This window comes from Ornithodoros turicata, chromosome 6, assembly GCF_037126465.1.
Source record: "Ornithodoros turicata isolate Travis chromosome 6, ASM3712646v1, whole genome shotgun sequence".
NCBI classification, from domain to species: domain Eukaryota; kingdom Metazoa; phylum Arthropoda; class Arachnida; order Ixodida; family Argasidae; genus Ornithodoros; species Ornithodoros turicata.
In genome coordinates this window covers 50,937,590-50,952,633 of record NC_088206.1, presented here as the reverse complement: position 1 = coordinate 50,952,633, position 15,044 = coordinate 50,937,590, and the positions used below count along the sequence as shown (strand labels likewise).

The window sequence follows — 15,044 nt, the reverse complement described above, 5'->3', positions numbered from 1 at the left end:
ACTGATCTGAAAGCAAGCAGACTGGAGGTGTCTTTGGACCCCCTTGAAGCATTTGAAGCCCATGAGGACACCTTTTTTTAAGAATGTCTGCAGTGGTAATGAGACCTGGGCATACCTTTATGACCCTGAGACGAAGAATTGGTCAATGGAGTGGCGACACCCCACCTCCCGCAGACCAAAAAAAATCGAAAGACAACGTTCCGTACACAAGGTTATGCTGAAAGCGTACTGGGATGACAAGGGTGTGATTTTGCTTGATTTACTTGGTTCTCGGATACAGAGGAGGTGAAAGCAGCAATCCAAACCTGGGTGAAGGAGTGTCCCAAAGACTTTTTCCAACGTGGCTTTGAAGGAGCAGTCTAGAGGCCCACAACTTTTTTTCTGTTTTTGGTCAGTATGGAATGTTAGGCGGCCGAAAACAGTTTTCCCACAATTAGTGCAACCGTAGCTAAATTGGGACGCCTGCAATAGCTCCCCGAACCTCCCGCGCGCGAAACACCCTCCTTCGCCTTCACGATAGGCACGTGATGAGCGCCACCACACACGTCACTATGTGACGCAAGTGGTGAGGACGCTCCTCATTGGACTTGGGATCACATGATCGAGGTGAGCAACATCGCCCAGGCCGGAGCATCTGCTACCGCTTGGGAGACGCCATGCGTTCTCCGGCTTCATGATGTCCGAAACGGAGGGTTTGAAGGCTGTCAACGACACAACCACGATTTTTTGGGACCGCAGGCACCACGGGAAGAACGAGTGGTGCAGCCCGAAATGAACTGCGTCTGTACAGCAAAAACCCCGTGCTTCTCGACAGTGTGCAGCCTGTCCGACAGTTTTCACCGCGCAGTTGGTTCAGTGGCTAAGAGGTGGCACCACAATACCGCTTCCACAATACCGCTTCGCAATAGCTTTCTGCTGCTGTGACTTCTGAGATTGCACAGAAGCCACGGATATATTACTCTTGTGATCGTAATCTTATTTTCTCAGGCTGCGTATATGCTTCTTCTTTTAAAGAAAACGTGATATAAATCATATAAATAATGGAAGTCAACAAGAAGCAGCTAGCAATGTTCGTAGCAGACGGTTTTTCCTACGAACGAATGAGGGGCTCTCTACCACGAACGTCACACTAGAGTGGGTGTGGTCTGCAGTTGGAGCGCTCCGGCCTGTCACCGCGGCAGCGATTTTCCAAATTAATTGCACCGTGGTGATACAACTTTGGACAGAAATATTTTGTGGGAATGCTTTTCACATACTGCTTTACAAGATGACAGCAGTTTTGGGCCATGTTAAATACCACTTTAATGCTCCTTTGAGCAGCGGGTCGAGGGGTGGCGCAAATGCATCGCTGCTAATGGATACTGTATTAAGTAAGAGGAGCTTGTACAGGAAGAGTTACTCTATAAAATGATGAAAGATGTTCCACATGTTTAATGTCTTTAATACAGGAGTTATGACCCAACAAGCATTATATTCAGAACAACCCCTGGGGCTGCATTTCGTGCTGAACGACGCATTGGAATGTGCAGAACCAGTTCACCGCGCCTGCAACGTACATGGCTGTTGCTACCACGGATTTTGTGTTGCTGGCGTGGCTCCGTATTCGCAAACATCTATTCCTCGAGGAACAAAGAAGAAGGAAGCAGGCAAGCTGGTGAGGATCTGAAGAGGGAGACATCCTCTGCACTCGCCTAAATTCTTGCACTAATTGGTAGGGGTGTGCGAGTACTCGAATATTCGAATACGAATCGAGTGATTCGGTATATTCGGTTGATATTCACAAAAGAAATTTCTACTCGCAGTTTTCAAATAATTTTTGAGTATCTGCCGGCAGGCAGAGACGCACGCGAAGACACACAAGCGCACTATTAGCGCTGCGCTCAACGCATGTGAGCCTCCTCTTCGCCCTCACTCCTCCACCGAAACGAAACGAGACTGACAAAACCACGTGCAATGCACGAGACATGCGCAAGCCACAAGTCGCACAGGACATCGCAGATTTGGTAGATTCAATGCGTTCACTGGTTCATTTGAGAACGTGACTGATGATGGACACGGTCATGAAGTAGTGAAGAAGGACGTGGCAGGGCGAAGAGGGCAAACAGAAGCACCATGTGGGACTACTTCCAGAAAGTATCGGCAGTTTCAGCTACAAGCAATCAGTGCTCTGCGCTCATTCAGACGACACCATCGGCGGGGTCCACAACTAGCATTGTGAATCATCTGATGCGGCATTATCTAGTTTTTATGCTCACTTTCAGAAGAAACAAACTAAGAAGGGGGAGCAGCCAAGAATCGACAAGTTTCTCCACAGAGAGAATGCTACCACGTGCTCGTAAAGAAGCACTGGACGTCAAAGTGGCACGCATGATTGCCTTGGACTACTAACCGTACAGTGTGGGGGAGGATCACAGGTTACAGGAACTTTTAGCCGAGGTGGTGCCAAACTACTGCCCTCCTTCGAGAATAATCTTTCCTCGACGTTAGTACCAAAACTCTTTCATGACACAAGGAGTGCAGTTCAAGCAGAATTCGAAACCGCCTTACAAAATGGCACTGAGTCCATGTAATTCACGTCCGACATGGTGATGTCACAATCGAACGCTAGCTTCATAAGCCTAACATGCCACTTCGTTCATCACAGCTTTCAAGCGAAAAGGTATAACTTGGACATGTGTAGTTTTTCGGGAAGGCATACTGCGACGCAAATATAATTGGTTCTCTGCGATATGGTGAAAGGCTGGAACGTACTACTGGAGAAGTTTCCCACCTACATCATAACCGCGGTGATAACCGATAATGCCCAGAATTTTAAGGCTGCAGCTCGAAATCTGCCGTGGGTGGAGAGCCTGAGCATGTCAGGCAGCTGACAACTTTTGAATTACAAACTGTGCTGAGAGTATTCCAGAGTGTTGAGACTGGACTAAGAACTGTGTGAAGTGAATTTTACTGTGCTGAGACTGTTCAAATTAAACTATGTCACCTATGTTTCAAAATGTGTGTTGTTTGTGAGAAGGAAATAAATAAGGAATGCTTAACATGTCATTTCGTATTACTCGAAAGTACTCGAAATCCTGATCCAAATATTCGTACTCAATTCGCTGTGAATTTTAGACATTTGAAAACTATTCGCAGACCAGAGTTTGGTACTCGCACACCCCTACTGATTGGACCTTTGTCACATATGCGTTGTATCCTAGCGGCTCTCCAACGAATCATGATCGGCGTTCGTCATAACAAATCCACATGAGTACCACAAAGAACCGAAACCGGTCCGGAGTGGGACCGACGCGTTCGCGCGGTTCGTGCGGTCTCCCCACTGGTCGCCACTTCTACCGTCCCCATATTGCTCCATCTAGTGAAGACGGAGATAACCCTCTTTGGCGCCTCAAGGTCATACGCATGCGCATAGGCCATCGTGAAAAAGGTCCATTATTCCCCAGTCTTTCTAACACGATAATTGAGGACATATCATCATTGGTACTCGTAATGCACGCTGTTCGTCGTATATTGATAAAATATCGATACGTATATAAATAATTTATCGATATAAATATCTATATTTTAATCAACTTTGAACAACAGTTGAACCTCTATATAATGAATTTGTAAATGCTGGCTCTTTGTTTTGTTAAATGGAGAAATTCATTAAATGGAACATGCCAAGTGCAACAAAGCTGGCCGCCGCCACTACCTGCGCCGCGACCGCAAAACGCCATTTGTCATAAAACAGGTATCAAGCTATGAAGGGCACAAAATATCAAGCTAAATTAGGTAACATGTAATTTATGCAGAATATTGCTTGGAGCATTCGTAACTTTCGCAACTCCGGATGGCCTCTACTGCTTTCTCCTCGTTCTCCTGCGCGCTCACGTATCGACGTTTCTTGGTTGGTTCACTTGCACATGACACACATGATGTACAATTCCGGAAAGTACGAGAGTACACCGCCGCAGAATACCGAAAGAACGAAAAATGGGTACATAACACATAGACGTTTGCGCCGATGGAACTTTGGCCTGCAGCGGCGTCATGGCCATTTTACCACCGTCAGCGTCAGCGGCGTGAGCAAAAACAAGTAAACAAACGGCACAAAACCACAACCTACTGTCATCGGTATCAACAAAAGCAAATTAGACATCGCGAGAGGCCAGCAACGTTTTCGTGTCAGAAAACAGGTGCGATGAGGCCCTCGCACCAGTTTCAAAACGGCAGCGGCTACTGAAAATTACCGGCAACGGCGGCGCACATGTCTACACGCTCCTCTCACGGTGTGCCTACTGCACGTGACAGCCGCAGTAACCAATGAAAACTCGCTTGAGGACAACGGAGAGGGGAAGGTTTCTCCTCGTCTTCTTCGTGGTGAAGTGGAAAGACATGTGCAGAAGGCTTTCATCGCCCAGAGACTTCGTTAAATAGAGGCGACCAAACAAATGTATTTCGTCAAATCGAGCGCAAAAAGACATTGGCGTCTATGGGATACGAGTGACCGAAATTCTTCGTTAAACAGAGGATTTCGTTAAATCGACGTTCATTATTGAGAGGTTCAACTGTATTGATATTTATCGATATCGAAAATTTTGATATTTTTGCATTACTAGTAAACGTCGCAAGTTCGCTACGGTTGTGCTAATTGTGGGAAAACAGTTTTCGGGCACCTAACATTTCATAGCGAACAAAAGCAGAAACAAAATTGTGTGCCCCTAGACTGCTCCTTTAAAACAATGTGCCATCTAAGGACAACATTGTTGAATGTCTGTTGCAACCATAAGAATCATAAAGAGATTTACAAGTTATTGTCTAGGAAAACTAGTCTTTCTACAAGGTGCGGTTTAAGACATTCTCTTCTTGTGGTCACACTGTTCCCCGAAGACGAAAATGCCCGTTCGCTTGGCACTGAGGTGGCCAGTATGGCTAAGTATATTCCCTGGCCATCCGCTTGAAGCGGTTCATTTTGTTTCCAAATATCTGTTATCTTTGGCTGCTTCGCCGAACGGATGCTGCCCCCATTTTTCTTTCTATATTCTGCTGTTGCTGCTGGGTCAACATTCAAATATGCACAAGAGCCGTCGTTGAACCAGGTGTCTTCAAAGTGCTGAAGGATACATTGCACAAGGTGTTCATACTGGAAATTTTCGTAAAGTAGTCCCACACAAGGCTGCTAGCCCTTTTCGGTTGTTGTGCAGGTGCACTTTCTTCATTCTTGTCAGACATCCCCGAGTTTTATGAACTAGCAGAAACGAGAAACTCTGAAAAAGACGCTCCCGCTGAAGAAACGAAACTACGAAATGCGCTCCTCCCATGTCAGAAACGCTTCCGAGCGCATGACGCCTCCATAGCCAACAGTAGCCAGTTGAAGCCGGTTTGCCATTCGTAGCCCCTACTCAGATCGTAGCCAAGTCGATGTTAGCGGAAGCTAATACAGTAAAACCCGTGCACAACGGTCCCTCGCGCAACAATAGTATACCCCGTAGAACAATCGTTTTTACTTTCACCGTCAAAACATACATTGCTTCTATAGAGACTGGACCTGTGCATAACGATAAAGTTCGCCATTCTGAGTACTCCATCCTTGCCAACTTGGGAACATCCAAATTAGGGAGATTTCAAAAGCGTGTGTGTGTGTGTAGGGGGGGGAGAAAGCCGATGTTGGGTGGCTTTTATTTGCATATATAACAGGAGCACACTTCACCCCAGCAGGCTCATCGGGCACAAGTTTTGCAGCAACAAACTTTGCCCTCTCCAAGAAACTATGTGGGTGTCAAGCTGTGGCAAGGCTATGACACTTTCTCAAAAGAACGTGAGGACACAAAACTATGGCTCTGTTCTCTTTGCGAGGTCGAGGTTCTCTTTGCGAAGTGCTAGAACTAGAACCATGACCAGAACCCCTGAACTCCGTAACACAGAGGAAGCGGCAGCGATGCCGATGGCAATTGGGCTGGTATTGGATTGACGTTTTCGTCTATGTGCCCAGAGAAAAAGTAGGCATTTAAGATATAGAGAGGGAAACTGCATTTTCCGGGAGATTTGCTTCTCGGCCGTACAATCGTACAAACCGGTCCGAATCCGGGAGTCTCCCGGATGAATCGGGAGTGTTGGCAGGTATGGTACTCATACAGCAGTACTTGACTCCCATACGCTCGCGCTTTGGCAGTGCACTGTCCGGTGTTGCACCCTTCCACAGATCTTGTTCACGTACACGTCGTATCCTTGCTGCTCCTCAGAGGCCCATGCTCGGCGCGCGCAAAAACACATCCACGTGGGTAGCACAAAGGACTAAAACCGGTCCGGAGTTGGACCGACTAGTGACTCTAGGACCGACAAGCTCGCGCCGTTCGAGCAGTCTCCCACTTGTCTGTTGTCCTCATGCTGCGCCATCTAATGAAGACGGAGATCACCTTCTCCAGCGCCTCCCACCTTTGCACCTTTTCGGTACGGAAGTCCCAGAAATAAAGATTCCCTTCGGAGACGGTCAGTCGTACTCTGGTGACCTCCTGTTCACAACATTTCTGCTGCCACTTCCTGCTTTGACGCATTATCGGTACCTCTGCCAACGATAGCGTCTCAGCCGAAGAAACAGAAAGCAATAGACATGGATGTTAAGTTAGCGATCATCGAGGATCGTCACTGCGGAAGAATGGCGTCCATCGAGCACTGCATATCGCAGTCGACAGCACAAGTATGAAGCGCAAAATGATCCGAGAGCGTACATACGAAAAAGTTGAAGGTGCATGCGTAAGCACGCTTCATGATGTCAACATTCTCAAGAATTTTATCGTGCACCGCGTGCTGCCTGCCCATTACGTCGCCCACCTCGGCTCAGTTGAAAGTGACGTTTTGCTTATCTCCATCCGCAACCAAAAGCAATCAAAGCAAACGAGCGATTTTCAAAAGAATATTGGAATTTCCACCCTCTTTCATAGCGTCCGTCATTAGCGTTGCTCGCGGGATAACGTGCGACTTCCATAGGATGGCGCTGACCTAGGTAAGCCCTCCTGTAACGATATCCCTGGCATAACGACTAAATTAGCGATAACTGCCGATATCGTTATACGCAAGTTTCACCGTAGTGAAAACAAGATGGCGGAATTATGACAGCGATCACGGCTGCGCCGAATGCGTGTTTTCAAATGGTGGAATCGTTACGACAGGTTATATGTGATGGATTTTAATGTGGATCTAACGCGAGTTCGAAACAATATCAAGTACAGTCAACCCTCGATTTATGAACCTTCCATTTATGAATTCCCTCGTTTTATGAACACTAGCACAAGGAACCAAACTTTTTACATGCATTTTCCCCTCGTTTTATGAACCTCGATATTCGAATAATGAATGGAATTTCTGGGAACCAACTAGGAGATGCGCAGCGTTTTTGTCCTCAATTTATGAACGGATCATTCCGAGGCCAACAAGAGGCCAACAAAAACTTTCAAAGGGATTATTCGTGGTCTTATGAATGATGCCTGAACAGACAAAACATTTTCGAGGTATTGCACCCTCGGTTCTTAACCCCTAGAAATCCGAACAACAAACGGGTTTTTGCAGAAGTGTTCCTGACCTCAATTGACACAGCGGAAGGCATGGTCCAAAGCAAAATTAAACTATTCAGTATTGCATAATAAACAGAGTGTGAATGCGCTAACATATGTGTTTTGTGAGACTGATACAGCAGAAGGCATGGTCCAAAGCAAAATTACACAATATATTGCATTATAATTTATAAACACAATATCAACTCTGAAATACTGTTCCATTTGCTCGATGGTACTCACTTAATGGAATTTTCGATTTATGAATCCCTCGATTTATGAACGATTTTTCGGGTAACCGAGGGTGTTCATAAATCGGGGGTTGACTGTACTTGAAAGTTGACGAGTAATCATTTGTCGAGTTGAGTTAGAGTCGAGTGTGAGATCGACTCGACTCGACTCGACTCGAACTCGAAAGTGAGTACTCGCACAGCCCTATTTACGAGTTTTAGAAGCATTTCATTCACATGGGACGAGCGAGCGTGCACGCTCAAAGACTTTGGGCTGTGCACATAAGTGTGCTCTGGCAGCAGTAGGCACACTTCACGTCGGAGTTGTGCGTGCTCTACTCTTGACATTGCACGGCAGGGCTCAGTTGCGTTGGTTCACCACATGGTACACACTGATGCACAAGGAAGATAACGCAGCATGCCTCAGACCGGTTGCCACGCCACTCGGCTCTTCACCGTCAGACATCGCAGGCCTAGTCGTGCCCCAAAAACAGTTTCACTACGAAGCATGTTTCAAGCAGGAGGTGATTGTGCAGTCGGAAAAAGAGAATAGAGGATTGTTGCATGCTTTGGGCGTACCAGAGACACATGTGTGTAATCTGTGCAGTAGAATCAACATTGAGTTAGTTTTTAGATTTTTGGGAGATATGTACGTCTGCACGTTACATTCGGGGGCGCGCTAGAGTCAAGCAAATGTGGTATGTAATGTATGCTTAGGGCCCTCAGTTTTCGGGTAAAACCCGATAAAGCCCATTTTTACCCCCCGATTTACATGAAAATAGTTCGGGCTTAACCCGATAAAACCCGTAAGCCGTGCTTGCGGAAGTGCAAACCAAGGACTTGATCCGCACACGCGCGAACTACAGCAATCGCGCGACCGCGCCGCGTCTTGCTGGTGAAGTAAACAAAACACGTCGGGTTTGTAGACGCTTGCATGCAGGTCCGATTTCTAGCGTGAAAAATGTTCCTTTGGTAGGGGGTCACCATTTGAAAGTTGGCTTCGCCTAACACTTCTGTGTATTGCGGTCAAGCAAACTTCAACGAATGCTTAGTGTTGCTTTAAGTGTACGTTTGTAGATTTAGCGGAACTTTTCGATTCATTTATTTGTGTTACGGGAAAGCCATCTTTAACCTATGACATCATGCACTTTGTTTAGTGACGTGTTACGTTAGATTAGTGCGGCTGTGGCAGCCTGCATCACACTCCCAACGTCATTATCGAAGCGGCCATGGTCCTATTAATCTAACCTAACTTCACTAAACTAACCTAAGACATCATCAACTTGGTTAGTTTAGTGATAAGTTAGATTAATGGGGCCATGACTGGGTCCCTTGTCCCTCAAAATCCGTTTCAATAATGAGGTGAAGCCGCCTTGCAGAATGGCAACGCCAACCAAAGTAATACCCTGGTTTCGTACCAAAAATGCTCTGTGTTTTTCACACCCGAAGAAATGTAGTCGGCTACATGAAAGCTTGTGTCAATAAGTAAGTTGAAAACTTCAGTGTTGGATTTTTGTACTGTTAGTGCTTTCCGTGGACGTCGACGAGACCCTTTCTTGTACTGTTACCATAAACAAAATACAGAAACCGACACTGAAGATCTTCAGTGTCGGTTTCTGTATTTTGTTTATGTGATCTACAAGACTTGACTCCCCTCTTCATATACGCTTGTGCTGTTACCAAAAATAGTAAAGGAATCAGGAAAAATCACGCTAAACAGCGAAGGAACAGAGTTAAGCAACGCTCGGCGTTCCTTGAAGTGGGTTTGCCCGCAATACACGGAAGTGTTAGGTGAAGCCAACTTTCAAATCTTGTAGGGAGTATCTTGTATCAGCAAAGTATGCGGAGTAGTAAAGAGGAAGCAGCAACAGCCAACGATATACGAGGCATACCAACGCGAGCGCGAGCATGCTTTCAACGCTCATCGATGGATATAGTAATGGATACAGTGGTTATACAGTGAATTATCTACCAGTCTCTTAATAAATATTCTTTCACTTAATTTCAACACTCCACAGACCGACCGCTGTGGCATCGCTCATGATCTCAGTTGTCTCGCGACGTATACCCCCAATTACTAATTAATTAATTAATTTCAGCACATAAAAGTATCTTTTTTTCGCCCGAAAATACATCACTTCTCAGTATATCACCCGATTTTACACTGTTTGGCAGGGCCTGATTTTCAACCAGATATTTACCCCCCGATTTTCACAAAAAATAAAACCCGAAAATTGAGGGCCCTATGTATGCTGTGATATGCTGCTTAATATTTTATAGTGCACAGAGTACTCGGAAACGTGCTTCCTTAAAGTACAAGCCTATATAGGTAAGAAAATGTGGTGCAAGTAAACAAAAACTTACCTCACAATGGCTTCCACAAAGTACAGGAGTGTTTCCCGACCCATTGACCATGGGCTTGGGATCGGTTTGAGAGCCACGTGGTTGGTGCCTTTCTCATTTGTATGACGTGCATTGAAGCATGTGTTGCAGTATCGGATTGGGTGATTTCCATTGAAGCTTGCACACTCCAGTGAGAAGCAAGTTATCATTGCAGATTTATCACGCGAGTTGCAGTTCTGGAAAGAGAAAAAAAATGTCCGTAGTGTTGATGCTACCTTAGTCCTTATTGTCGTCTGAAAGACATATGGCACTGAACACCATTTTAACTATAACTTGCTTCAAAATTTAGTGGGACAATCACATGCAGTGCGGTCCAACTCAGAACAGACACCACTAGGCTCCCCATTGTGTGCATCAGTGTCAATTCTCTGATCAAAGCATGCCATAGATTAAGTACACACACTAAATCAATGAAAGCTTCATGCTTATTACAGGCTGGATTGTGCTGACAAGTTCAACAATTGCTGTATCACCCTGAATTTCTGCTTTTGCCTGGACAGAAGGAAGATGGAGTAAAGCTGACATGCCGCTTGACTTGCAGCTGACATTTGTGCAGCTAAGGGTGGATGTCTTGCGAAATGCCAAGCATTTCATATTTAGAACGCTGCGGACGTGCTAAGCTATAACAATGGTGTAAATAATCCCCTGGCACCCCTATTTTTAGGGCAGTGGAGAAGGGTGTCTCCATCAGAATAAAACAATTCCAAGGAACTGCTTTGCTGAAGTTGATGAGAACTAAGAGGAGGAAAGACCCGTACACTAGAGGACAATCTCCTCCATTGCTTTACTCAGGGTCAGTCTGCGTGGTTTTCCCATGAATTTTCCACGATTTTGGATGAGTAGGTGGTGCAGGGTAAGGGTGATCACATCATGAACATCAAAACAGTATTTTCCATTAGCTTCGATTCAGGTTAAGTTCCAAGAAAACAAAAATATTGGTTTGGTTCAGGAAAAAAAAGCCGCTATTCAGTCCAGCATTCCCGATGACATGACTTACGGTTGGCTCATAGGTAGGGTCCCGACCTCTCGGTTTTCTTCCGATAAACTCCAGTAAACATCCCCTGGTGTTTTCTTACTGTTTTTGGATTTATCCAAAGAACTCAGAATTTCTTAAATCGCCCTGGGCTCGCATGGTCTGGCTGTTTCCTTCAGAACTGAATAGAATGCCCCACACAACGAGAATAAACGAGTTCAGAAAATCCCACAGTGCTTAGCGTCACTTTGCACTGTGGGGGTTTACTAATACGAAAGAAACGAGTGGCCTCCAAACTGTTCCGATTTCTCCCCTACCGAACTATTGTTCACGAAACACAAAACTTCAAAATTTGTTTGAATTAACCGGGAATTTGAATTATCCGAGTTCGAATTAACGAGGTTCTACTATAATACACATGCGCAGTATGGCACCTCTGACCCAATGGAGAGGCATTCAGTAATACAGGAGGCGCTGGGCAGGCAGACCACACTCCCCTTTCCACCCAACGTCACTCCTCCTCATCCTCTGCATTCGTCTGAGTGTCTGTGTCAGTCGTCTCAGTTTCGTTTCATTCTTCGCCGACCTCTGCCATGATGGCTGAACAACGCACATGTAAGTACCTGATTTTGGAGCGGAAGGTGGCCCTTATCAAAGGTCTGGCAGCAAGTTCATCAAGCAGCTATAATGAACTGTTCTGTTCATGCAGGTTTCTCGTCTTCCACTGCCGTACCGCAACCAGCAGACAAGTTCAGCGGCTGTCATGAATTGTGCAACGTGATGCGCCTCGCATGTTGTGGGGAGAGTGGCTTAGAGGACTTGAACATCGAGGACTATGCGCTTTACAACGTCAATGTTCCAGTAAGCGGTGAAATGAGTGACACTGAAATCGTCAAGAGTGCCCTCGGTAGTAACGTGCGGGGAGGAGCGTCTCATGTGTTGCATTAAAGTGCTTGAAGATGCTTTCTTGCTCCCAGACATGAATGCTATGCAGACTGCTATTACGGAGTTCTTCCCTCTCAGATGATGTTGAAAAATAAATGGTTTCGAAATTGTTTACACGCCCTTTTACCATAGTAACGCTTTACTTTTTTACGTTTCATAACATTGCGCATTGTGGCACCGTAATTTTCGCTGTTCGCTTAACTCGAAACCCCGCTTATCTCGATAGCCTTTCCAGTTTTTACGACTTCGAGTTATCGGGGGTTTACTGTATGTGTTAATGTATTGGTTTAACACAAGGCATGCATGCTTATCTTCACATGTACAGTCAGATTATAGTCAAAGTCATTTACAACGAACGCCTTTATAACGAAAAGACCGTTACAACGAAAGTTTTTCACGGTCCCGTCAGCGCCCCATAGGGCGCAATGTATATTTCCGACCTTTAGAACGAATTCCTTTACAACGAAACTACCGAAATAACAAAGTTATTTTTCGGTCCGATGGGCGAAGCGCACGACGCATACAACGAAGTTCGGGAAGCACACGTGGCGATGAGACGCACAGCGTAGTTCGGCCGCCTGCGCATGAGTCACACCATGGTCCTCGTTTTCGGCATACGCGCGGTGTTGTGAACGAATTAGCGGAAGACGCGGGCGGAGGTCATGTGCCCTTCTGAGTCACTACTGGAGATGACCGCATATGAATAGCAAAAAGAAGAGTCCACAGAGGGTTTTGGAATTTTGACTGCTGGCCTGACCGGGTTGAATGGGGCATAACACGTGCTGGAGATGAAGGTTAATCACCCTTTCGGGCATGTTAAAAAGGGGGAGAAGCTGGCCGGTATTCATAAGGCTAGTCTGCCAGAGATCGCCAGTTGTCCGCGATGGCTACGAAGAAAGCGTCCACGACACGAAAGCAGTTCTCCCTGGAGGAGAAAATGGCCGTTTTGAACGCGGTTGACACCGGAAGAAAGAAATGCGACGTAGCCAGGGAGTTCGGAATCAGCGCATCCACACTGTCAACGTTCCTAGCAACGTTCCAACAGCGGAGGAGCACCATCACGGAAAAGAATGCGGGCTGCTAACTTCGAAGACGTCGATAAGGCGGTGTACAAGTGGTTTCGGGAAATGCGATCCCAGGACATACCAGTGTCTGGACCCATGTTGTGCGCGAAGGCCAGAGATTTTTCGTGCATATACGGCGTTGATGACAAGTTCAAGGGCTCTGAAGGATGGCTCCGAGCCTTTCGTGCTCGGCATGACATTGTGTTCAGAGGACTCGCCGACGAAGAAAAGTCCGCTCCTCAAGCCATCGCTGTGGGATGGAGAGAGCAAGAAATTGCGAAACTACTCTCCGAGTACGACCCCGAGGACGAGTTCAACGCAGACGAGACTGCACTCTTCTTCAGACTGTTGCCCGAGCGCACGATGGCCGTAAAAGGTGAGAAGTGCAAAGGCGGGAAGAAGTCAAAGGAGAGGATTACGGTCCTTCTGTGTTGCAACATGACGGGCTCCGCAAAGCTGCAGCCGCTGGTCATCGGCAAGTCCCGCAACCCACGCGCTTTTAAGCATGTCATCAGCCTCCCAGCTGATTATTACTGGAACAAGAATGCGTGGATGACAACAGAGATATTTACCGACTGGCTGGCCAAGCTCGATAACAAGATGAAAAGGGAGAAGAAGAAGATCGCCCTCGTGCTTGACAACTGTTCTGCTCATTCAAAACTTCCGAGAATGACAAATGTGAAGGTTGTGATGCTGCCGCCGAACTGCACGTCCTTGCTCCAACCGCTGGACCAGGGGATCATTCGCTCGACGAAGGCGCACTACCGGAAAAGGATGCTCGAGCGAATCTTACTTAACATCAAGAACGAAGTTCAGAGGCCCACTGAGATCAATGTGCGTCAGGCTATCGAGACGATAACCGGAGCCTGGCGGAACGTGACATCAGAGGTCATAAAAAACTGCTGGAGGAAAGCTGGTTTCACGCAGGAAGTCAGCATGAACGAAGCGGAGGTGTCGCACGAGGACGACGCGTTGATCCTTGACGTGTGGGATGGCTACATGGATGCGTTTGGCATCCCTGAGGGACTTACGCCGACAGACTTCATCACCGCGGATGATGAAGTGACAGTGAGGTCACAGCTGAACAGTGATGCAGCCATCTGCGAGGAAATCCAGCTCGACAATCACGTTGACACAATGGAAGACGCAGAGGACAGCAGCGACGATTAAAACCAAGCACCAGTGACAAAGATTTGTGTTCAAAGAAAGCTCGTGTTCAGAAATTTCGCTGCTATATTGATGTGTTGTGAAGGAAGTTGTGAACGGAAGTAGTACACCTAAAGCTTCATTTTGGCTACGACCCCATGTTCGTTCACGCCACTTCCGTCCACGTCCGTTTACACACATATATGATAGCATCGTGACTAGTGCGGACAGTCTAGACTATAATATTGATGCACATTCCTTTTTAACGAAGTCACCTTTACAACGAATATTTCCCGCATCCCCGTGGAGTTCGTTGTAAAGGACTGACTGCATTTTTACAATGAAATAATCTGTTGTCCTCATGAGGCAAACTGCAAAACATAAAAATGACTTGCACTTAGAAAATCCTTCATGGACACTGGAAACATGCGTTGGCACAGTAAGTGCTGGTGAGACAGACAAGACGGAATGGAAGAAATGACATATGTTCAGAATATGGGATGGCTCACTGATGAGCAGGAATCGGAACCGTTATTTTTTTTTTTTCAGTTCGGTTCGGGTTCAGGTTCAGGAATATTGGTTTGGTTTGGGTACAGCTCCGCAGCAACACAAAATATCGATTTGAACCGGTTTAAAGCGGTGAGGTACACGAATTTTGATGAGATTGCCATGGGTTAAAAGCAAGCACATCCTTATGATTCTCAAACTGTAACGTTACGGTAGCATACTATGCTCTCTATGTTCACTCATC

General features: G+C 46.3%; 1 protein-coding gene across 1 annotated transcript in view; it reads right to left on the bottom strand.

Moving 5' to 3' along the window:
* Nucleotides 1–15,044, bottom strand: part of LOC135396678 (protein unc-79 homolog) — a 206,547-nt gene that overhangs the window by 153,331 nt on the left and 38,172 nt on the right. The window contains exon 12 of the mRNA XM_064627777.1: nt 10,127–10,341. Within this exon, the coding sequence (XP_064483847.1) occupies nt 10,127–10,341 (215 nt within the window). The remainder of the gene's footprint in view (nt 1–10,126; nt 10,342–15,044) is intronic.